This window comes from Drosophila ficusphila, unplaced genomic scaffold, assembly GCF_018152265.1.
Source record: "Drosophila ficusphila isolate 14025-0441.05 unplaced genomic scaffold, ASM1815226v1 contig_414, whole genome shotgun sequence".
NCBI lineage: Eukaryota > Metazoa > Arthropoda > Insecta > Diptera > Drosophilidae > Drosophila > Drosophila ficusphila.
The window spans coordinates 2,208,530-2,232,843 of NW_025064328.1; the positions used below are offsets into that span (position 1 = coordinate 2,208,530).

Below are 24,314 nucleotides of genomic sequence, written 5' to 3' on the forward strand. Positions count from 1 at the left end.
ACTTATTTTTTTTTATTATATTAAAATTAATTCAGATTTAAAGAATACAAATAATAGAAACTTAAAATTTTTTTTTTATTGGAATATATTTTTCTTGACCTTTTTCGAAACCCGTTTATAACAGTATTTGTTTCGGAGTGATTACATTTGTTAATCGTTTCAGTACATTCCACATTTATAACCGAAACGAAATCAATAATGCATTAAAGAAGTCAAATTTGGATTATATAAGGCTAAGACTGTATATAAGTGAGTTTTTTTGGTTACGTTTTGATATCAGTATCTTTCTACTTTAAAATGAAGATATATTTTGCAACCGTGGCCCTCTTAGTGTCCCTCGTAGGAACCCAAGCTCGACTTGTAAGGTGCAAAACAATGTAAAATGCATTACTGAATAAATACACGAAAGTTCAAGAACTTCAGTTCAGAACAAGAATCTGGTGCAACGATAACTTACTTCATTTAATCAGCTCTAAGTGCGAGCTGATGAGTTTTTAGGGAATAATATACGGTTAGCATCCACATAAGAGAGTCTAGCGAGGTCTTATTCAAAAGAAATCTACCTCTTGAAAATGAAGTTCTGTTTTGCATCCTTGGGTCTATTGGTTTCCATCGTGAGAACCCATGCTCGACTTGTTCCGGACCAAAAGCGGCCAGAGGGAAATGAAGGAAAAAGGATTTAATTTAAGTAAAATCTATTCAATAAAAATTTTCATGGTGTGAGAAACCTGTAAAATGTATTGCTGAATAAATAAACGAAAGTTCAAATATTTTTAAAAATATTCGATTTACTACTTTACCCCTATATTATCCGGAACAAAATCAATAATAATTTAAAGACTTTTTTAAATTTTATACCATATAGCATCTCTATATAACCATTTATAATAACATAATTATAATCCTGGAAAGTCATTGTGAGCAAGCAACTTATTTTTTTTTATTATATTAAAATTAATTCAGATTTAAAGAATACAAATAATAGAAACTTAAATATTTTTTTTTTATTGGAATATATTTTTCTTGACTTTTTTCGAAACCCGTTTATAACAGTATTTGTTTCGGAGCGATTACATTTGTTAATCGTTTCAGTACTTTCCACTTTTATAACCGAAACGAAATCAATAATGCATTAAAGAAGTCAAATTTGGATTATATAAGGCTAAGACTGTATATAAGTGAGTTTTTTGGTTACGTTTTGATATCAGTATCTTTTCACTTTAAAATGAAGATCTATTTTGCAACCGTGGCCCTCTTAGTGTCCCTCGTAGGAACCCAAGCTCGACTTGTTCCGGAACCTGGTTGGAATAATGGAAAATAATATCAATAGAAAAAAATTTTCCAAGGTGCAAAACAATGTAAAATGCATTCCTGAATAAATACACGAAAGTTCAAGAACTTTTTAAAAATTATCGTTTTACTACTTTCCCGCTGCTATATCCCGTCATTTTAATTTTCAATCAGACCTAAGCAATTTTTAAAACAGGTGCAACGAAAACTTACTTTTATTAAACAGCTCCAAGTGCGAGCTAAAGACTTTTCGTCGGGTCACTCCGCATAATTTCACCTATTCGCTAAGTAGAAATACTTTGGAAAGAATAACGCTTGTTGACGATCCTAGGGTCCTCTTGGACCTTAAATATAAATTCTCTTCTCATATATCGAACATGGTTAATAAAGCTTGGAACTAGGACGACGGACGAAGGAATTTGATGATCCTTACGATACCAATTCTTTATTCATATCCTTGGTTCGGCCCATCCTCGAGTATGGGGCACCTGTTTAGAGTCCACGCTGATCGTATAGCATCAGTGAAAAAAACTTTTTACTTTTTTCCCTACGCCGCCTAAACTATTGCTACCATCCTATTCCAATAGATTGCTTCTTATTAACTTAGCCTCCCTTACTAATCGTAGAACGAAATGCAGCAAGTAGACCCCATAAAGTATACCTACATATATACAGTAGAATCCGCTTATAGCGACTTTCAAGGGACCGACGATTTTTCGTCGTTATACCCGGAAGACGCACTAAGCAGAAGGATTTAAGTGTATAAGTCTGTGTAGGGACCAATCAAGCCATGGAGTTTTCGTCGCAAAAACCGGACGGACACTATAAGCGGAGTCGTTATAACAGGATTCTACTGTACTCATTTTATCAAAATCGGATAACTCTATCATATAGCTGTCATAGGAAAGATCGAAAAATCCATAAAGAAATAACCGAAATAAAATGATAACATCGTTGTTTTTCATCAGACAAGCCTGATTTTTGGAATACATTTATATACCGAAATAAATTTCATCAAAATCGGACGACTATATCATATAACCGTCATATGAACAACAGTCGAAAATATGGAAAATTCATAGAAAAATCGTCATAGCTTCGATGTTGTTTAGCCTTTATGTATTTTGTTCGACATATTTGATGACTGCAAGGGTATATAAGCTTCGGCTTGCCATAGCTTGCTTCCTTTCTTGTTTTTAATGTACCTCATTTAAGGGGTAACTTATCAAATTATAAGCAAGAACAATAATTACTGGTAACAAAATGCTATTCTGAACATCTCATTGTATATCCCATATGGTCTAGTGGCTAGGATATCTGGCTTTCACCCAGAAGGCCCGGGTTCGATTCCCGGTATGGGAAGTACTTTTTAAACAATTTTACTTATTTTCAACGCTTTTTTTTTTCCAAAATTTCTACTTTAACACTGTTTTATTTTTAATTTCAAAATGCGTTTGTTTACAATTAATGCTTTTGAAATATGAACTTAAGCTTACACGAAAGAACCAATATATCCATGCTATTATTAGTGTTCCGACTCAACTTGTTTGCTTAGTTTTCATTATGCGCCAAGAACAAAATAGCATTTTGCCACAAAGTTGTTAGTGTCCCATATGGTCTAGTGGCTAGGATATCTGGCTTTCACCCAGAAGGCCCGGGTTCGATTCCCGGTATGGGAAGATTTTTTTGTCGAGTGAAACGATCGCTTTTCATTCAATTTGCTCTTGATTATAGCGCCTCTATGGGGTTTTTTCCAGATTCAGCACTGGCGCCATCTTGCGTCACTTTGAGTGAAACTGGCATTATCGTTTTTTTTTTTATTGCGGAGGCCATAACAATTCCCAATACGTTCTAACGCTGCGCCGCCCTAGAGGTTTCTTGTCGCGACGAAACGATTGTCATTAGTAGAGGTAGACTGACGTTCTACCCAAATACTAAAAGGCCAATTGATGTTACCAAATTATGACTCCTGAGTGATTATAATTTAGTACCACGATTCTGACGGGGTTGCTCCTGCCTAGAGTTGTCGGTTTAACTGATGGTCTTCCACTAATGAACTTTTTTAGCAAATAAATTTAAAGGGAAATATGGACGAGGAGGGGTTTTTCCGTCTAGTGTAAAAGTTAAGCGGTTTTCCTTTCTGAACGTTGAGTATGGAGTATTGGCACTTGTCTGTCTGTCTATCTTTGCGATTCATTTCGAGGGATGGCCATACGTAGAGTGGTGGAGGGTTATGGATGTGGGGATTCATTTGTTGCTGTTTGTCTGGCTGAAAGCTGGCCGTGACCGTGGCAACGAAAATCGTCAAACTGTTGGCTCTCTGTGCGAGTATTTCTGGCCATTTTTTTTCGCCGAAAATTTACATAAAAATCGCATTACACTTAACATCCACTTTGCTAAACGAAGCGCATGAAAGCGGGCGCCACGTGGTTTGGGCTCTCGACTGTGCTTTTGTAAGCCGATGACGCCTCATGTGGGTGGGTTTTGGGTGTTTGGCAAACTGAGCGGATGGAGTTGGGGTACTTCATTCATGTGCGAGCTTGTGCAAGCGGTTTGAAGTGCATGGCGGCCTACGAAAATTAAATTAAAAAGCACACGCCAAAGGACCAGGCCGAAAACAGTTTGCTTTTAAAAAAATAAGAGGAAAACTGCAAATGGGCGGCACGATCTATTTTCGCCGGGCATGTTACTGTGACGATATTTTCGGGGCTTTAAATAAACACCCCCAGGAAAAGTTAAGGTTCACAACGTGTAGAGTCAAGGTTTTAGGTGCGTCAATACGGTATAATTGTGTCGACCATGTAAATCCATTTTAGCTTGTAACTAACTAGAAAGTGAAGAGCAATCTTCGGGTGCCTTCGGTGTAAGCAATCAAAGATATTATAAATACTTATTTTGTTCAATTGCCAAACAATATTTTAAAGCAATATGCAGAGATTTTATAAGATTTTCGTTGTTTCCATTAACAAAACAGAGATTTATCCACACATGTTTCAGTGTCCCATATGGTCTAGTGGCTAGGATATCTGGCTTTCACCCAGAAGGCCCGGGTTCGATTCCCGGTATGGGAAATAAATTTTTGTTATTAAGTTTATTAGTTATTTTCTTTTGACCAACATTAGTTCTGGGGATAGAAGCAATGGGTTATTTAGCGCGAAACTATTAATTGAATTCCGTTTAAATGGGTTTAGAATTGATGTGGGGATTGTGTTTCATGTTTTTCTATAAATTCAAAAAAAAAATCGCAACTGCGAATTTACCATTTAGCAGAGCAAGGTTTCGATCCTCGGACCTCTGGGTTATGGGCCCAGCACGCTTCCACTGCGCCACTCTGCTTGATAAATTCCTGGCAATAGGTTGAATAAGAGACAACAGAAAAAAATTTGACTGCTTATACCCTGTAACTAAACGTTTAAAATAAGGGTGAGAACTTTGCAACGGTATAGAAGTTATTTTTGCTCGGATATATAAAGTTGTGTTCACAATTTATTGTACATTTATAAGTTGTTCAGTTGTTAGCTCACTGCCATCCATTATGCAGTTATTGGTCAACTTCTCAATTAGCATTAATTTTATCTCCTTAATTTTTAATACGGTGGTTTTATTGAAAAGAAAATTCTCAAACAGAAGCTATCGAATGGGAAAATACAAAATATTACCAGCTTGAAAAATAAACCATTTTTGGAATATGTTTCTTACATACGTAAGAATTTAGAGGGTTAAATACTAGTTTTTATGATATTTTTATATTTACCGGGTTATTTCGTCAGCAATTCCTAAGAAGCAGAGTGGCGCAGTGGAAGCGTGCTGGGCCCATAACCCAGAGGTCCGAGGATCGAAACCTTGCTCTGCTAAGTGGTAATTCGCAGGTGCGAATTTTTTTGCAGATTTCACTTTGATTTGCAATATGCATACCAATTTGTATTTGCAACCATACATTCGATTTATGGGTATCCAGCTTGAATATATTAACAAAAATTTAGTCTCTTCTATTTAAAGTTGGTATCTTCATCAATTTTTAAAGATGCGAGTTGATAATTGGAACTGCGTTTCGCGCACTACCGCAGTTTGTGTCACCGGCTCCCGCTCGCGTGGATTATGTATTTACTCGGTGCCGTGGTCGCCACCTTTCTTATCGCGAACTTGCAGCACGCTCCCACACATCTGCTGAGGCTCTGCATCCATTTTTTGCCCACTGGCACAGATACGGCTTTCACAACCACTCACCGCGTGTGACTCTGTTGGTTTTCGCCGTTTCTGTTTGCATTGCTAAGATATGCGATATGGCCGCGAAGCAGGAGTCCAGCATGCTGCACATTAAAGATACTGAAAAGTTTTTCTTAAAAATATTCACACCGGACACTGTGTTCATACAAAAATGTTGCTAAATATGCTCAGCCAGTCATAGAGTTACCAACCTCTCCTGTCAATCAAAATGACATATTTGTCAATAAATGGCAAAAATTTTAATTAATTTTCGCGCCACTTAAAAGCGCGCCATGAAATTGCACAAAACCATTCGGTTTGGGGCTTTTCGGGGCAATGGAAACCAACCGCAAACACTAAATTGCAAATAAATTTGTTTAAATATGCGATGGCAGAGCGCGTCAAGTTTGGTCCAGACCACCGGACGAATGGCCAAAAACTGCGCTAGACTGCGACATTTTCACCTGGGAGAAAGGGTTGCTGGTTTCAGGGGGACCGGACCGGGTTTTTCGGTGTATGTCATAGGTTGGGCTGGTCTGGTAGGTGGTTACCGGTGGTTTGTCCACTGCCTGCTGCACGTGCAGCTGCGACAACGAGACAACAACATGCGCATCAAATTTTAATAGCAAAACCCCCAAAAGTTTCCAGCCACAAAGTCCATTTCCATTCGACTGAAGGGGTTAGGTTGTTCTCCTTGCGGGTTGCTCCCCATCGTTGTTGTTGGCTTTGTGTCGTTTTTGTTGTTGTTGGGTGACATGCTTGATGTACGCTTTTGGTTTTGCCCACGAAGATGTTGCAATGACATTGAATATTGATGAAAATAAATCGAATTTCCGTCAGCCCGACATCCGACGTAGTCGATAGACGGTGAAGGAAAAGAAAAAAATAACTGGACACATTTCCTACGTTTTTCCTCGCTGGTCGACGGGTGCCCAGCTTTTCTATTGAGACAGCAAAAGGGTTCCGACTGAATGGCGCTTGACGCATTCAGCTGGCGAGTGTTAAAATCCCACGTTGTCAGTGTTTTGGGGGTATTTGTGGTTTCTCCGATCTCCGACTTTTAGTCGGAATAAAGGCAAAACAAAAAATATTGGGCCATATTGAACAACAGTGTTAGAGGATAGATTCAGAGGCTTTTTTAACAGATCCTGTTAGATCATTTACAATTTTATTTTATTAACTTTTTTTTTAATTTCCAAACAACATTTTAATCTGAATTTGAATTGAACAATCCAAACAAATGTATGTTCAATAGGCTACAGAGTACAGACTGCAAAGCGTCGAATTAAATTAACAACCATTTTTTTTGGGTAAGCCTTTGAAAAAGTGCAACTTTATCGAACAAAAAACCCACAAGTCGATTTCCATAGGTGATTCGTTTCATTTTTGCCCATTCGGTGGCCAACCCACAATTAAGCCCCCAGTTAACACTTGATTCGTATTTAAAAATTATTGACCAATCCATGGGTACTGATTAAGTTTGTGTTTGTGCTTGTCAAACGATGGCCGATGGCTGCTGTTTGTGGGAGGGGATGCGATTGATTTTTGCCACCACAAGGCAACGTTGGGTATTGGAAATTGCATAAACTCCGTACGAAAGAGATGGGGAAAAACAGAACGAGAGAGAGAGAGGGATGGGCGACCGTGCAGCACATATGAAAATCCAATTTTCCAGTGATTGATCAGAGCGATGAGGGGAACTGAAGAGCTGGCCACACACGTGAAGTGGGGAAAGTTTGTTTGCCGGGCGTATACGCAAAAATAATGTAATTAAAGCAATGTTTGCATAATAAAAATTAATATTTGTTGCAGTTTGTGTCGCCATTTCCTCGCACCGCAAAATGGGTCGGGGGGATGGGGGCTTCGAGGGGTAATGCATTTAGCAGGCCCTTTCTACGAGTGTTTACCTTGGCAGCGAGGATTCGTCGTGTCGCCAGAGTCCTTTGCTCGCTTTATGCGGGCTGTCAAAATCAGACAGTGTGCACACATGCACCCACACCTAGTCGACGTGAAAGGGAATTGGTCCGGGTGTTGTCCACGCTGAAGAGCATCCTTCGCCATCCTCCCGAATCGCACGACTGTTTGTCCAAGTTTCGTTTCACCAAATTATGCCCGAGCATATGAGGGATTTATATCCGCTCGGGGACTCAACTGGACTGACTGCATGCCACTCGACTCTACTCTTCTGTCTGCTGGTTGTCTGGCGCTTCGGCGCTGTAGAATTTATGCAAATATTGAAATAAGTCTTAATTGAATACAAATACTCAATTACATTGCGGCAAATCTATTTTGTGGGTCCGGCACAAACAAACTTTACTGCGGACTGTACGTTGTCAACACTCTTACTTTACAATTTTAATTGTCGAATGTGTTTTCATTCGGAAAATAAAACAACAAAAATAAATAATTGGGAAAATCGAAAAAAATTAATGATGGCCCATGAGGGGATCGAACCCGCGACCTTCGCGTTATTAGCACGACGCTCTAACCAACTGAGCTAATGGGCCTTCGTGACAGTTGACGATTTTTTGCCTCACTTGGAATGCGCGAGGGTAGTTCTCATCTATACCTATTCTAACTATTTTGGGATCAGTTATCTTGTCTACTGATAATAATTTTATATAATTAATCTACATATTTATAGATTTATTTATTATTACACTCCGTATTATGAAAGATAATTTCGTTCTAGTTTGTCAATTCATTGGGTGCCTATAATTAATTTATCACACACGGTAGACGGCATTAAACGTTGTTCTTTAGCGCTGTGGGAGTTAAATGCTGCTCGACATCGCATGCATCATCACAAGCAGCACATTTGACACTTCATTAAAAAGCAACATTACCAAAATCAATTAGAGACATTCCCCCATGAACAGCCAGCGCGTAGACAGCAGGGATACATAACGAAAGTACACAGTTTGGGGAGCGAGTAAGTTTGTTGTTTTTGGCAAACAAATACGCAAACAATTGAGATACATACGTAGTGTATTTGTTGCTACCGGTCTCATTTCCCCTTCCCCCTCGCCGACCGGCGCCGATCCGCAAATTGTTTGAGCACGAGACGAGACTTTGTTTGCATTTTGAATTGCCGCCACCGGGAGTCAGGAGCAGAAGCTATTTGAACAGGAGCACACTTGGAGAAAAACCTATCACTTATAAAAGTCCTATAAGATTTCAATAAAATGTAATTTTTGAAATACTCGTATTTACAGTGCAAGATAAATTAAGTTTACATTTGTTTGTTTACTTAATCTATATTATAGAACATTTTCCCAGTTTTGTAAAAAGTTTTTTCCGTGCATTAGGCGACGCATAGAAAACACCCATCGAGGATTTGTTAAATCGAAAATTAATTAAAAACGTGTTGCCGGGGAACATGGTTTAATCAAATTTTTAGCAAGCCTACAAAGTACATGTTGTCACAACCGATTGACATGCTGAGCTAGTTCTCCGAGTCCTCGGATTTCTGATTGGGCACCGCCTTGTGGAGCCACTTGCGGATGTACTCGCTGGTCTGGAGGCCCACCATTCGGTTGACCACCTTGCCGTTGCTGATGACCACCAAGGATGGAACGGATCCCACGTTGTAGTCCAGGGCCAGCTCTCCGTGCTCATCAATATCGACACGGGCCAATTTCACGCGGCCCCCTTGCTCCGAAACAATGTTCTCCAGCCGAGGGTTAAGAGCCTTGCAAGGACAGCACCAGCTGGGGAGAGGTACATACTAAGGACTGGCTTGTCCTGATGGAATGATTCACCCACCTGGCATGGAAGTCCACCACCACCGGTCGGTCGCTCTTAATCACACGCTGCTCAAAGTCCTTTCTGGTCTCCACATCGAAGATCGGTTGCCTTCCTGTACTGGTCATTCCGCGGTTCGCCTTTAGCAGATTCATCAGGCGCTCTACTCGGTACAATCTTCTATAGCTAGACATATTTGCGCAATCGTACAACCTTTTTTTTAACCGGAAAAAATAATTTTTTACACAAATTTTGATTCGAAAGTTGTGAGTCTGCAGTGTAGAACTGGTTTCTTACTCCTGAAAAAAATAATTGGAATGAAAGCTGAAGCGGAAATCAAAGGCTTCTCGATCGTAAAAAAAATATAAAAAACCTCAAGAAGCTCCAATCCAAACCTGTAAATCAATTTTAATATCTGATTTTAAAAATACATATGTAGATGTAGATTTTTTTTCTATATTTGTTTTTAGGTAAATAAATATATTGCATTCTTACCAATATTATTTATTAGTAGCAAATTGTATTAAAGTACAGCTTAGTACACGTGTCGTTGCAAATATTATTTTCCACAGCAAGACTAATTATATCAATTATTTCTTTTTTCTGTAATCATAATTATAGGTTAAAAAGCATTGAAGTAATTTGTGGCCCAATGCACACTTTCCAACCGCTTTAATATCTTCACAATTTTCCTTAATTTCCTCAAACTCTGCTTTGGTAAGGTCTTTGGAAGTCTCCAATTTAATTTGGCCGTTTACAATCCAACCTTTTGCTTTCATTCGGCAATGATCAAAGCATCTGGTTAGAATTCTACGCTCCACCTTTTTTCGTCCTACTTCTGTTTTAATACAGGTATTAAGTTTCCTTATAAAATCCTAGCGTTGACTTATTAACAAAAAATAAATATTTGAAAAACCATCTACTTACCCCATCAAAGACTTCTGACAGAACCAAAGAAACCAAAAGAAACAAAAGAATCGCAATGAGCAGTGCTTTCATCGTACTGATTTAGCTTGATATCAATAAGTAAAACTATCTGGAGTGGCTCGCTTTTATATGTCTTACATTTGCATGCCTATTTAAAGATTATCCACACCTCGTTAAATTTTATATGGTGTTGTATTGGAATGTTTATTCTATTTTTTATGGCGACTTGCTTTACACATTTTACGAAGTTTAATCAAGTATGCGATTACAAAAGTTTAGAGGTATGCCACTTTGAAATTAGATTCAAGTTATTTGTTTCTTTCTTTTCTTTATTTGCATTTCATTTATTAATATTTCTCGATCTGAGCGCGGTTCTGGTAGTAGCACTTGTACAGTTGGAAGCTGGTATCGCAGTTGTCGGCGCCCTGGATGGAATCGCACTTGGCTTGAACCTCCTTGACCTTGGCTTCGCCGGCAATGGGACCCAGTTTGGCCAAGACCACGTCGGGCTTGACCTGGCCATTGGCCACCAGACCGGTCTGCTCCAGGAAGCAGTTGGCGTAGCACTTGACCTTGGGATCGCTGTCCTCGAAGTTTCCTGACCGCAAAGCAAGAGCCTGCCCCCTGGTGATTCCCTCTTGAGAGGCACAGGCCCGGGCCTTCTGCCTAAGAGCAGAGATTTGGGTCTCCGGGATCCTCTGTTGCATTACCGAAAACCCAAGGAATACATTTATACGTAAAAGTTAAATTCGAAACTATCATCTTACCGCTGCAGATGCCAAGGACAAAACAGCAAAGGCTGCGAAAACAATGAATACTTTCATGATGTTAATCGAGAGCTGTTTGGAATCTCTTGCAATTGAAACTGATGGCTTGCAATCGCTTGCAGCCAGCATTTATACAATTGAAGATGATGGACTTTAGCCCAGAATCCGATTACCATATAAAGCAAATGCTTGCCATCTTCTCACTGAAGTTCAAGTTGAGAAACAACCGCGAAATGCTGGCTTGCGGTTTTTTGGTTGGTGTCATGCTCGCACGAGTATTTCTTTCCGACTTTCATTAAGCCAAGATTGCGCTTCCGAAGGTTTGCAGTTTATTAATAATTTTCGATGTGCTTTAAAATGTCCTTAGTCAACCAGCTTCCAGCTATGCCAAACACACACACATTTGGGTCAAACTAGATCCCGAAAAACTGATAACATTCACTCGTCAGCCTGTCCATATTTACTTGGGCCAAATGACTGATGACCCGCCCAGGCTCAGTTTGTTGTCTAAACATTTTTATGATTCAGGGTTAGAGATAGGATTCTTCCTTGGCCGGGTCTTTACATAATCCCCACTGCTTACACAGGCATCAAGGCGTTTTAGCAATTAGTTTCTGTTTCTGCGAGCATTCAATGTGAAGATAAGTAGCCCAGAGTTTTCACAGGCCTGATAGCCTTCTTTGGGGCTTTGATGGATGATTGACAAGCAAGTGACAAGAGGTCCAGTGTGTGAGCAAAATGTATGGCTAATGCTGGAAATAAATGGGTTAATGGGTATGCAAGGAACGCTTTCGTTATGTCATCAGTAAATGATCATTGCCCATGTGAAGTCACTGGAAAACAATGAGCCCCAAGCTTTAATTAAAGCCTCAGAAACAAAGTTAAAATACATATTTGTGATTAACATTTACACTTGTTTTTATTAACTAACCTAGCCACTAATTAAGTGCACAAAATTATTAAATTTGACATATTTAAAATGCAATTCTCACATTTGGCAGCAACCACACACCATTAGATTCTAAATAGCTGTCTGAAAAAAGGAAACGAGATGGAGGATCGCATCTGCAGCAAGCACAAGGACTCACTTTTATGTGTTATCGTTTCTAATTTGTTTCAAATTAAATGAGTTTTAAACATTTTCAAAGCCAAATACAATCATAAAGCGTAAAATATACTCCCAACAACGCGAGTGTGGATGTGTTTTTCGGATGGTTGGACCAAAGGATCTGGATGTTGTCGTTGTTTTTTTGGTGGGTGGTGGTGCGGGTCTCCTGCAAATGTAATTAAAAAACTTTTAAACCGCATCAACATAAATGTATGGCGCTTAAAATTCTGTGCATTTGACAATTTTCGGTTGGCAAAAAGTTGACATTTTGTTCTCCTGTGTTTGTGGGCAAGAGTGTGTGAGTGTGTGTGTGTGTGTGTGTGCAGAATAACCGCCAAAACATGTCAGACTCATCCAGTTCTCCCTTTTTCAAACCCATCAAGCGTTAGCGGTGGCCATTTGTGTTTGAGTTAAATGAAAAGCTTTAAAAGTTATTAGCGTTCATAAATAAATGTCAGTGGAAGGCATTTATTGATGACGGCCGGCGCCCATTTAATGTGTTTATCATTTTTACGAGCCACTCTTTTTGGCAATTTCATTTATTTTAATTGAAGCCCCGACCCTCGGACCTACTGCATCCCTTTTTGGGGCCATAATGAATAGGAAGACTTTCAATTTAATTGCATTTAAATCGCCGGCCAACACCTTAATAGACCATTAAGACTTGCCCCAAACCCGAAGCCATTTCCCCGAAAAGGTTTAGTTGTGTAATATGTGCAGGTAATAAACATTTGCAACCGGAATGCCATTCTAAGCATTCCAAGTGATAACGCCAAATTGCTTCCCCATTAATTTTACACTCGACATCATTTTTCGGTGTGAAATTTAATCAATTCATTATTGAGGAATGCCATAGTGCGAAATGTTTAAGCGGTGTGTGGAATGTATCTACATCTTTGTGACGTCACCCCAGAATAACTTTTTCCGACTCCCAGCCCCAGGCTCCATAATTTTCCATTAGCTTTATTATATACTCATTTGGAAGAATGTCTTATATCATTGTTATTAGTAAATCTTATGGCTCAGTTTATTGCCTCCTCCATGACATGTGGGAGGATTTGGAATAGAATCATCAGTATCAGAAACTCTGGACAATTCCTTTGGGGTCCCTCGCCTTTGGGGGCAAGTTCGTTGAACTCGCCCCAAACTTTTGGGGGATAGTTTCTAGCAGAAAAAACCTCGCAGAACTTGAAAAACAGCTAAGGGTGGTTCTCATCTTTGGAAAACCATTTAAGATTATTTTTACGCCTGTAATGATTGCCCTGCAGGGCAAATACACTGCTACATGTAGTATAACAAAGTCACGGAAATAATTACATCCCTTAGATTGCTTGAAGTTCATTGAATGGTAATTACCACAAATACAAAATTATAGTTAAATAGTTGCATAAATTGCACTCGAGCACATATTAGTTTAATATTTCTATTGCATCACAGTTTGCTTGTGGAAATTTTATTTGCGTCAAAAGTTGATTTAATCTATTTAATAAAATATAGGTACAGAATCAAGCAGAAAGCGTTTGGAATTTAATTGGTGCTGTCGAACTGGCTGTGGAAACAGCTGAGCCGAACACTCAGTGCAAATGAAAGTTTCCGCACAGTCATTTCACGGAAAGAGCACTTTTTAATTATTTTAATGACTGGCTGATGTATTTGCATATGGGAGAGCACGTGAGGAAAACTTTGTGCACGTGGGCAAATAATCAACTCTTTTGTTGCAGTTCCAAAATTTTAGCAGACCTGCTCTCGGCCAAGCTTTTCTTTGGCTTTTCGCCCGGTTGAGTAGTGGGTGCGGTGCTCTTTGCCACTAATTATTTTAACAGCATGCAAGAGGTATCCGCCCTCCTGCCAAAATAATTTTCTTGCCCCCCCTGGAATCTGCTTCCATTTCCCAGGCGAGCTAAGTAAAAGAAAGCTCAGTTTCCTTGGTATTTTCAGCCAGAGAAGAGTCCGTAATCCGCATAGCTTATCAGAAATTCCGGACATAACTCAAAACAGAAACGCTGCCCAGCCAGTTGGGAGGCAAATTAATGGCTGGATGCGCATTGTTTCGGCCCCATCTGCCCCAAGGCGTTGCAACACTTTCTGATTGCATTAGATGCTTACAATAATTTTCGGGGCGTCGCCGCTCGGAATGGGAACGTAAATGGAATATTTTATGCAATTTATTTTGATCAATTTGCACGTCGCAATGGCAGCTTCCTCTAAGGGCGCCTAAATATTCTCCGGGTATTGTGGATGCAATCGTGCGTGCCACGGAATGGAAATTTCCAAATAAAAGCCACAGGCTTAGCTTTATTATTCGGCAAAAGGAAAATTTAGAAACAATAATTGTGAAGAAATATTTTTGGTTTTTTTCTCTACTTTATAATAAAATTTGCTAAACAAATGCAAATTGCAAATTCCTTATCAAAATGATGACCCTTTTTTCTTTATTAAAAGAAATTATATAATCGAATTAATCGTGGAAATTCCTAACTACAAAATGCATTATAAAGAAAAATATTAAAACGATTTCCTACTCCGCTTTTGAGGCTTACATTTTTAATGTATCCACGAGCGCTAAATGGAAAAGGGACCAACCATGCGTGGGATAAGTTCTTTCAACTTTTTCTCCGGATTCCAGCTTGGCGTTAGTGGAATGTGTATATTAAACCCATTTGCAGCCCACCTCATTACACACTAAAAAAAGCAATCGAGCATCAAATTACAAAGAAAATAAAATGCAAATAGGTTTTTCCGTTCTTTTTCAGGTTGTTCTTGTTCTCCTTTTTTTCCGAAGAGGGTCGCCTCTGACCCATCGAGTTTCATCTGAATCTGAATCGCATCCCTCGGACGGAGTTGGGAGTTCCGAGCTCCGAGTTCCAATTTCATGCAGCTGACCACGGACCCTGTCGGCCCTGTAATTGTAATTGCCGGGCTGGATTGGAGTGGATTAAACAATTTCCACATTTAACATGGCGCGTCTTTAACCTCTGCCACAATAAATTTTTCCGCTCTTTCCCTGGCGTCCAAAAGTCGTTGTTGCTTTGGCCCCCCGGTTTGGGGCTTAATTTTGGTGCCGGCGATAAGAATTTTTAGCGACGTTGTCATTTGGGGCTTTGGCTTTTACGAGGCGGCACAAAGGACGCATGTCCTTGTTGTGCGTCTAATTAGATGCTTTGCCTAATTAGTCGGTTTTATGTGAGACTCTTTATGCCCCTGGATTACCTTTTCGCCTGCAGTTTGCTGCCGAGTCAAAAGTCTTGGTGTCGTGGATAAGCTGCCTCGTCGATATGTGGCATACAGATTACGGCGAGCGGTGCCAAGCTGAGAATGTTATAAACTTTATCGTTTATTAAAAATTCCAAGCGCACAGGAAAATATCCACAGCGCCTTGACAATAATGCGAACGAAAGCAGCGCGTTTGCTGCTGATTTTCGCAGCTTGAGATTTTCCATTTTGCCATCATCGGGCTTTGGGCGTCGGCATCCCCTCAGTCGGGGTTTTTTTTTTTCCAATTTCTTACAGAACGAGCACTGCATTCCTTCACCTGGACGTCTTTGATGCGCCGTATGACAGAATGGAGGAGCAGGAGCAACAGTTCTCCCGGAGTTCCATATGAACTCCGCATCCGTATCCGCAACCCAGCCACTGCTGGCCCCTCAACCGAATTGAACTTGTCACAAAAGAATTCATTTTGCAGAGCTCGGAATTTTCCGGCTGTTTGTCGGTGTTTCGAGGGGGTTAAGCGAAAGGGGGGTGGGGGTTTGGAAAATGTGCGTTGAAAAGCTTTGTAAGCTTTGCTTGACTCTTGCCCTCGTCCCTATTTTTTCCCCCTTTTGTGTTTCGCACACTGTCCCTTATCCAACGCTCCATCGGTTCTGGGTTCGTTAACTGGAATTCAATAAATATTACTAAAACACTCGCATACGCATTCGCCTTTTTCTTGCGTTTTTATTGGGAATGGGAGCAGCAGAATGAGACAACAGCAGATGCCAATGGGAAAAAAGGGCCAGAGCAGACATTTTCACATAATTTCTCCTCCTTTGTGATCCATTTTTAGGGCCAACTCCCAACTCCCATCATTCCGAAGTCCCCGGCTGAGTACATTTTGGCTTATTTTATGACGCGTTTTGTTACCAAAACGAAAATTTTTGGTAATACCAAGACATTTAATTGCCTAATTGTTTTGTTTTTGGCATTTTATTGCAGGCGGCCTGGTTTTTATGGAGAAGCGAACCGCGCACGCCACTTCTTTTTATGACTTAATTACTTAAATGCGTTTTATTTTGCATGCGGCCATAATCATAAACAAATTATAGAAGTGGAAATTACGATATCTTTTCCAGTTTTTATGCGAGCTCTGGGAAAAGATTATCCAACGGATAAAAATTTATACTTGTATGTGTATCGCCCCAGTTTACATTAAAATTATATAATAGTAAACTATATAAGTGAACTTATTTTTCATTAAGTATTTCAACAAACATTTAATGCTGGGCTTTTGATTTTTAGTTCTCATTATAAACACACCCAGCAAATACAAACGAGTGCACAATGTTTGCACAAGTTTTCTGCCCCCATTTCATCTTTTCATAAGCAAATAGTAGTCCCCCTCCAACTGGTCTCATTATAATTTAAATTAACTGAATTTGCTTTATTTGATTTAGCTGGTTTAGTGTTTCACTGCCTTTCCGGCCCATTGAGAATTTTCTGCTCCGATTGTGCAAAAGCCAAGGACGCCGGCAGAAGGCTTTCTGAATTTATTAGCCGCGCTGGGGTTCTGACCCAAAAGGGTGCCTATCCCGTCCTATTTGGCTCTGGCTTTGGTTTCCTTTGGGCCATCTCTTTTTATTTTCTGAAATTAATGCGGCAAACACTAATTAATTGCGCAGGTGTTGCAGCTGTTCTGTAGCTCGCGTTGTTGTTGCTTGCGGTGTTGTTATTGCATGGGATAAGCCTAATTGAATTTCTGTAGCTTTTCGCTAGGCTTGCGGATTCAGGAGCGAAGGATAATGGGGATGGGAGATCCTATCTCTCCATTGGTTATAATTAATTACAAAGCTGCCATTATACGGCATCGGTTGCATTTATTATCTTTAAATTATTGATTTTTATCAGTGGCTAATAAAGCATAACATTACTGATGGGATTGCAGGTTGTATTTTTTATTTAAAGCTATGTACAAATGTTTTAAATTAAACAAAAAATTATCAGTTGGCTGTGGATTTTTTAATTATCCTGCAGAGAATTTTGAGGACTTTGCATATCCCAAAACCTTGACCGTAATCAAATTCACGCCTTGTACTTGTTTAATTGGTTTTCTTTTTAATTTCTCATAGTTAATAAATTGACTTTTATGACCGGTCATAAGAAGCTCGTAAAATTTGCATATGACTGTTAACAGAGCATTTCGGCTTTAAGTCGGAGTCGGAGTTGGGAGTCCTTCAACGGTTGACGGTTGGCATTATTATTATGTCAACGTAATATTGTCGTCAAATAGTTTTTCGCGTGACATTTGCATTTCAGTTCGGTCGAGTTGAGCCCTCGGGTCCGATGACATTTCATTAGCCGTCGCCAGTTCTTCGGGCACATAATAACGTGTGCCATTGTTTTTCATTGTCGTTTTATGTGCTGTTTATATTTTTATAGCATGCCATATAGTATTTAATATTTATATTATATATGAGCCACATGCGACGCTCCCTCCCGTCCTATCATGTCTGCGATAAAACAGTTTTATTCCCTTCTCCCGACAGCAACTTTTAGGGACAGCGAACTTTTTTCCCAAGGTAAAAAGGCTCCCTCTCCAGCTCCGACTCCAACTCCATCTCCTTCAACTGAAATCAAACTACTTGAGGAGTCACCCGTTGCTTCGTGTTTGCAGTTATTATTGTCTATAAATCGTTGGGAGGACCCCGATAGGAGCACTGGCAATATACACGATGACATTATGAATTTATTACTATTTAAATATTTTACTTCTGTTTTGGCCCTGGCAGGCGACGATGGGCCGCAATAATCGTTCTGACATTCTGTTTTGCTTGGCGTGCGTAACTATTTACGAGTTTGCTCCGGCAAGTTTTGTCTCCGCAGTCGGAGGCCCAGGCACCGGTGCATAGTTTGAGTAGGTCATGAATTATCGATGCTGTCAGCAATAAATATTGATAAAATATATGATCCAAAGTTTGGGGCACGGCACGTAGGCATCAACTTTGGTAACTGCTGTCTATTACCATAATTCGGGCAGTTAGGCCACTTAAACGGTTCCGCTTAAAACCCATGCATAAACGTACCTACATCGGCAAATCACCCGAATGTCACTTTAATTATTAATCAGCCAGACAGATCTGTGCCAGAAATTAATCAGCAAACCAGTTCAGTTTCATCGCTTGGACTTGAGATCGTTAGACTCGTTTGAGTTTTTAGACTTTGATACCGGCACTTGATTTCAAACTTTCAGCAAAAAACAAAAAGAAAACAAAACAATGGAAAAAAGGTTAGAACAGGTTTGATGTATCAAAACGATATAAAATAAATTCAACAACTAAATCGTTTGTAGTACAAAAAATATATCACAAATAATTTGCAAGAAATTTTAATGATGCGACTAGTTTTAATTTACCTAAGTTTTTATTGATTATCTTTATTTCGAGTATTGGAAGTTCAAAGTACAAAGTACACGAGACAAATTAGGTTTTATCGAGTTACCTGTTCTCTTGATGTATTTTTAATAATGGCTTAAACTAATTTATTTTGTTTTCTAAGAACCTTTCTATCGCTTTTATTATTTTTATCTTGCTGTAGTCCTCGAAAACTGCCATCTCATGCTTTGACCGCACTTTTTTTAACACCTCTATAAAAAACCTTTGTAAAGTCGTGATTCAAGTTTAAGGTTTGGCAGTTACGAGAATTGCTAAACCAAATCGCCAATGTTAACGCTTCGCTGAGCACTTCGACCCTTGGAAAGTACAAAACTTTTTAATCGCTGGAAAATCTAAAATAACAATTAGCACTTACGTTATGGAAATCAAATTATTTCAACCTTATAATGAGCCCGAGTCTGCGGCATTAAGGCCAATTATCGAAACAATGGGATCGCAATGAACTTGCTTCATTTACTGAGCCCACTATATGGTGAACTTTGAGTCGAAGTGGGGCAAAAAGTGAGTCAGAGTCGAATTACCAACGAGATTGGAGAGGGGGGAGGGCCTGGACCAGAAAACAAAACACCGAGAACCATTAAAAAGACGATTTAAATAAACTAACCGATATGAAGCCGTGTGTATACTTAATTGCGTATACGCTGTGATCAACGGAGTAGAGCGAATACAAAATGCGATAATCAAAACAAAACTCTAGCGAAGCTGCAATCAAAATCGTATAAAAGCCGGGTGTTAACAGAATAAAGCAAACAGTTCCGATATCAAAGGGTCCAAAACAACATCTCCACCATGAAGTTTCTGATTGTCTTGACCGCTATTTTGGCCATGTCGGCTGCTGTAAGTTAAATCAATTGGGTGAAGTTCCCATATCTCATTTAGAAATACATTTTATAGGAGCTCCAGCTGTCCGATGAGCAGAAGGCGGTGGTCCATGCCAATGGAGCCCTTTGTGCCCAGCAGGAGGGAATCACCAAGGACCAAGCGCTCGCCCTGCGAAATGGAAAATTCGATGACACCGATGCCAAGGTCAAGTGCTTCGCCAACTGCTTCCTGGAAAAGGCCGGATTCCTGATCGACGGAAAGGTGCAGCCCGATGTCGTCCTGGCCAAGTTGGGTCCGCTGGCTGGCGAGGACAAAGTGAAGGCCGTTCAGGCCAAGTGCGACTCCATCACGGGATCCGATAAGTGCGATACCGCCTATCAGCTCTTCCAGTGCTACCACAACAACCGCGCCCAAATCTAAGCGCACAACTGCGAGTCTATAATGTGATATTACCTGTCTGTGAATTGTTACTAACCCTGTTTTAATTAATCACAAGCAATGAGAATACAATGTTAAGAAATGTATATCTTGAAAATCCCCATTTAATTCGGTTTATTGTTTTTTGTGGGATTTAATATTTGATTATATTTAACTATAAGTCCTTACATATTTCAGTTGTTCATAAATGTTTTAAATATTTTTTTCAAGTATTCACTGAATATTGATTAAGCAAAGGAGTCGTAACTTTTGTTCCACCAATTCGATCCAGTTTACCCCTCTAAAACCCTAAAACCTTCCAAGAACTCCTGAGTCAAAGAACTTTCGCAACTTTGACAACCCCTCAGTATCTCAGAGGACATTAAAAGTGAAACTCTTAAACATAATTACTTATGCATATTCGACTTGTCAATGGATGCTCCTCCGTATGACCCATTTGCGTGGTGGCCACGCACCCATTTGCATAACAGTGGGCCGTCATTAAGGCCCAATGTCAGACCGTCGTCAGGGGCTTAAGTCCTTGGCCAGAGCGCCGATCCCAGAGGCATTTGCCCGCTCATGTTCGGCATAAATATTGATGAGCGACGGCAAACTTATTCGCACAAAGACCTGGATCCTGTATCCAGAATCCTGGCGTGAGTGCGTGTGGGCCGAGCAAATGAATTGGACACGGGGAGTCGTGTTTTTAAAAGCCCAAATCCAATTAACAAATCATTAAACATTCATTGAGCACGTGTCGCAATTGCATTTACCAGTTACGGCTGAACATCAGGGAAAAGGTGGAACATCAGGGACAATTGCTTCTGCTTCGGCTTTGGCTTTGGGGACTTGGAGCTCAGCCAGAGTGGACTTGGCGTCCATAATTCATTTTGTCACTTCCTGCGGACTGCTGGCCGGTCTGGCTGTCATGTCACTTCCATTTAGCATCCGTTTCAGTTGCAGTTGTCTACACAAGAGAGCCTTGCCAACTGATGCGTTTACTAATGTCTATTAAAAAGGCAGCCCAATCGCCCGGCTGCCACCCCCGCTCAATGCCACTAATGCATTTAAGTAGACAGCCATGGCGGCTTGTCAAAGAAACCAACACGCGTGAGATGGAGGCACATTGATGCCCTTTGTCTTGGCCGTCTTGTTTGACTTGTCTCGCTCCCGTTAGTTGGCTTTCAATGGCGGCCAAGGACCGAGGATGTGGCTGGGGTTGATTCCCGATGTCCTGACTTCGGTGGGTCGGTGGGGGGTTAGCCTGCGGTTCTCACATTAACGTAATTTAATTTTATAAAAACTACGCTGCGGGGTGGCTGCCACTGTCTTGTTGAATGGTCCGATGTCTTTCGTGTGGAGTTTCTTTGATCTTGAAGACCAATATGTGATGTAGCTGGGGATGTTGCGGTCGTGTTCCTGATTATCAACGCAGGACTGTTATTAAGTCCGTCAATTAGAGCAGGGCTAAAGAAAGTTGGAGTTGAAGTAAACCAGTCGCTGTGGTTGAAACTAATGTGATTGAATTGGTTCGCAATAGCGCTGAACAAACAACTACAGTGAATTCAATAGAAATTCTTTCATGGCAATTCACAGAAATTTTGTAAAAGGCTACAACGCATTTTATTATTTTACAATATCGATAGTAAATACCAAATACCTCCAAATTACCCCTTGTATAATCTAATCCAGATTAAAAGCATCTTCGAAATCGTTCTATAAAAGCCCTCATTAATCGCTAAAACAAATTAGTTAATAACTACTATAATTATTTTAATTCATACTTAGTAAAAATATACAAAATAATTACTTTCCTAGTTTTTAAACACCTTTATGGAACGGCACTCCAATGATCATATACCAAATTAAGCTTGAAATTTTTTTGCAATGCCTTTTTTTGCGTAATTATAGAGGCCATTAAACGCGTCCAACATTTATTTCAGTCGAGGGTTTTCTGTGCCGATGCTAATTTAAATTCCCACCTAAAAATGCTTTTGGCAATGCACTGATGCGTGTCACATTATTTGCTCTGTATCTGAAAATTTTAAACTGATGAGCCCATCCAGTCAGCCAGAAAAATTATTTCCCGATCGATTTGGACAACAATTAAAAAGTAATTAAAAGGAGATGGGATCTGTAGTACACTCCATATAAAAGACGAGTGCATAACCGCGACAGATCCTATAGTTTAAAAGGTTTTTTAGTTAAACTGTATATATATTTGAACTATAGCTTTGATGTATCTTCAAGCCAATTTTCTGTCCTTATTTCTCCTGACTCTCAGTGATCTTCTGCCAGTGGCATGGGTAAAGTTTTTCATTTTATTCATTTCAAACTCCGGTAAAAAAAAACGCGTTCAATTTAATTTAAAATATTCTTCGATATTTAAAAATAAAAAGAACCCTCTTTCCTTAAAAACTCTGTGTCTTATGAGCGACAAAATAAAAAACTGATTTAAATTTATATTCGAAGCAGGAACAAATTGTCCTACTAGTTGTTTAAAAATATAAATAAAATCATTAAAAAATTACCCTCTTAGAGTCGTTCGCTGACTGTCTCGCTGAACATGTCCATGACCCGAACCCTGGTCCCAGATCCGCCAAATGGAACCGAGACCAAGCTCAGCCAGGAAATGCTGAGGAGTTGCATGCGGAAAACCGAGATCTCGATGTCCCAGCTGAAGCTCTTCCACATGAGCCTGATGAACACGGACTACAACAGCGAGAATGACGTGGCTCCACCGCCGGTTCAATCCATTGGCGATGTGAACAACTTGGGCGATCTGGACTCACAGATGTCATTCCTCGACCTGAAGCACAATGAGCCGCTGCAGTGCTTTGTGAGCTGTCTTTACGAGACTCTGGACCTGGACAGGTACAATGTCCTTTTGGAGGAGGCTTTCAAGAACCAGGTGCAGACGATCATCCAGCACGAGAAGGCCGAGATCAAGGAGTGCAGTGACCTGCAGGGGAAAACCCGCTGCGAGGCGGCCTACAAGTTGCATCTGTGCTACAATCACCTAAAAACTTTGGAAGCGGAGCAGCGAATCCGTGAGATCCTTGAGAAAACCGAGGCGGATGGCGAAGGATTTGGACCGGATGGCAATGACTTCATCGATGGAATTCAGCACTCCGGCGAAGCGGTGACCACCAAGGCGGAGTAAATAATTATATACCTCTGTTATACATATTTTATCGGTGTCTATTTAATCGAAAACCCATAAATGAATCCAATGTGTAGAGACAAAAAAAATAAACTATCCTCTTGTGTATTTTTGGGGACTCCAAACACAATTAATAAAATGCCTTCACTGTTATTATTAGTTTACATATTTTAAAAGAGGCTTTGTCATATAAAATTGAAAATTAAATAGATTGGCTTTAGGCTCAAACTTTTTCAATCATTTTTCCAAATTACCATAGCATAGTTTTTGGCTGATGGCTAGGCACAGATTACGTTACGCAATTTACGTAATATGTGCAGATCCCTAGGTAAAAATATAACAAAATAAATATCATAACTCACTGACCAAAATGATTAGCTGAGGTGGATGATTTAACGCCATAAAGTTGGAACATGTAAACCACCAATTGGTTTAACCAATTGAAATACTTTTTCAGTTTTAAATTGAATAATTATAATAATTGAAATATAATCAAAATAACAACTTAGTTGACAGAATTAACGCTGGAACATAACAATGTCACGAGTATTTAAGCCGCAATGAATCGAGCAGAATTCAGTTGGTCAGTGAAAACAGCTTTGCAAAGATGAAATTTTTGGTGGTGGTATTCCTCATTTTCGCTGTCAGCGAAATGACGGAGGTAAGTTGATGGAATTTGCATTAAGGATGAACATGATCCTTTTTTTGTAATCCTATAAAGGGTCAGAGCGCTGCTGACTTGGCAGCCTACAAGCAAATGCAACAGGCCTGCATCAAGGAGCTGAATATTCCCGCCAACGATGCCAATTTGCTGACCACCGATAAAGAGGTGGCCAATCCCTCGGAGGCGGTGAAGTGCTACCATAGTTGTGTGTACAAGAAATTAGGACTCATTGGATCCGATGGAAAGCCCGATACCAATAAGATTGTTCAGATTGCTCAGCTCCGTTTCAGCAGTGTGCCAGTTGACAAGCTGAAGGCTCTTCTTAATAGTTGTGGTACCACTACATCAGCTACAACCTGCGACTTTGTCTTCAACTACGAGAAGTGTGTTGTCAAGGGAATGAGTGCATAAAGGAAGCGATATCCTTCCAATCAGCACCCCGTTTAAAAAATAAAGTTATTTCAAGTGTTCAACGCACTCAATGGTTAATTGTCTGGCTGGGGGTATCCTGCATTTAATTATGCAAATTGAAAACGCCGAATGAACTGACACACGCATG

General features: G+C 39.9%; 5 protein-coding genes and 6 non-coding genes across 12 annotated transcripts; 7 read left to right on the forward strand and 4 right to left on the reverse strand.

The window, feature by feature from the left end:
- Positions 1-2,580: 2,580 nt before the first annotated feature.
- Trnae-uuc lies at positions 2,581-2,652 on the forward strand. The gene has a single exon. It is a non-coding gene; the product is annotated as a tRNA-Glu (tRNA).
- Positions 2,653-2,897: 245 nt separating this feature from the next.
- On the forward strand, positions 2,898-2,969 carry Trnae-uuc. Its single transcript has one exon. It is a non-coding gene; the product is annotated as a tRNA-Glu (tRNA).
- A 1,320-nt stretch (positions 2,970-4,289) lies between these two features.
- Positions 4,290-4,361, forward strand: Trnae-uuc. The gene has a single exon. It is a non-coding gene; the product is annotated as a tRNA-Glu (tRNA).
- A 193-nt stretch (positions 4,362-4,554) lies between these two features.
- Positions 4,555-4,626, reverse strand: Trnam-cau. The gene has a single exon. It is a non-coding gene; the product is annotated as a tRNA-Met (tRNA).
- Positions 4,627-5,072: 446 nt separating this feature from the next.
- On the forward strand, positions 5,073-5,144 carry Trnam-cau. The gene has a single exon. It is a non-coding gene; the product is annotated as a tRNA-Met (tRNA).
- A 2,785-nt stretch (positions 5,145-7,929) lies between these two features.
- On the reverse strand, positions 7,930-8,003 carry Trnai-aau. Its single transcript has one exon. It is a non-coding gene; the product is annotated as a tRNA-Ile (tRNA).
- An 860-nt stretch (positions 8,004-8,863) lies between these two features.
- LOC108094928 (thioredoxin, mitochondrial) lies at positions 8,864-10,242 on the reverse strand. Its single transcript, XM_017195786.2, has 3 exons — positions 10,168-10,242; positions 9,262-9,539; positions 8,864-9,206 (listed from the first exon to the last, which is right to left on the reverse strand). The coding sequence occupies exons 2-3, from the start codon at positions 9,432-9,434 to the stop codon at positions 8,942-8,944; spliced, it is 438 nt and encodes a 145-aa protein (XP_017051275.1). The 5' UTR covers positions 9,435-9,539; positions 10,168-10,242; the 3' UTR covers positions 8,864-8,941.
- Positions 10,243-10,496: 254 nt separating this feature from the next.
- On the reverse strand, positions 10,497-11,098 carry LOC108094927 (general odorant-binding protein 56d). The gene is made up of 2 exons (XM_017195785.1): positions 10,935-11,098; positions 10,497-10,865 (listed from the first exon to the last, which is right to left on the reverse strand). Exons 1-2 carry the CDS (start codon positions 11,061-11,063, stop codon positions 10,515-10,517), a joined length of 480 nt encoding a protein of 159 aa, XP_017051274.1. The 5' UTR covers positions 11,064-11,098; the 3' UTR covers positions 10,497-10,514.
- Positions 11,099-19,448: 8,350 nt separating this feature from the next.
- On the forward strand, positions 19,449-20,052 carry LOC108094929 (general odorant-binding protein 56d). The gene is made up of 2 exons (XM_017195788.2): positions 19,449-19,526; positions 19,584-20,052. The coding sequence occupies exons 1-2, from the start codon at positions 19,479-19,481 to the stop codon at positions 19,929-19,931; spliced, it is 396 nt and encodes a 131-aa protein (XP_017051277.1). The 5' UTR covers positions 19,449-19,478; the 3' UTR covers positions 19,932-20,052.
- Positions 20,053-22,153: 2,101 nt separating this feature from the next.
- LOC108094926 lies at positions 22,154-23,091 on the forward strand. Of its 2 annotated transcripts, none has more exons than XM_017195784.1 (2): positions 22,154-22,234; positions 22,468-23,091. In XM_017195784.1, the coding sequence occupies exons 1-2, from the start codon at positions 22,166-22,168 to the stop codon at positions 23,089-23,091; spliced, it is 693 nt and encodes a 230-aa protein (XP_017051273.1). In that variant the 5' UTR covers positions 22,154-22,165. The 2 variants fall into 2 exon arrangements, with proteins under 2 accessions (XP_017051273.1, XP_043063976.1); XM_043208041.1 differs by having other exon boundaries at positions 22,166-22,282.
- A 589-nt stretch (positions 23,092-23,680) lies between these two features.
- LOC108094817 (general odorant-binding protein 56a) lies at positions 23,681-24,177 on the forward strand. Its single transcript, XM_017195589.1, has 2 exons — positions 23,681-23,752; positions 23,813-24,177. Exons 1-2 carry the CDS (start codon positions 23,699-23,701, stop codon positions 24,164-24,166), a joined length of 408 nt encoding a protein of 135 aa, XP_017051078.1. The 5' UTR covers positions 23,681-23,698; the 3' UTR covers positions 24,167-24,177.
- Positions 24,178-24,314: the final 137 nt, after the last annotated feature.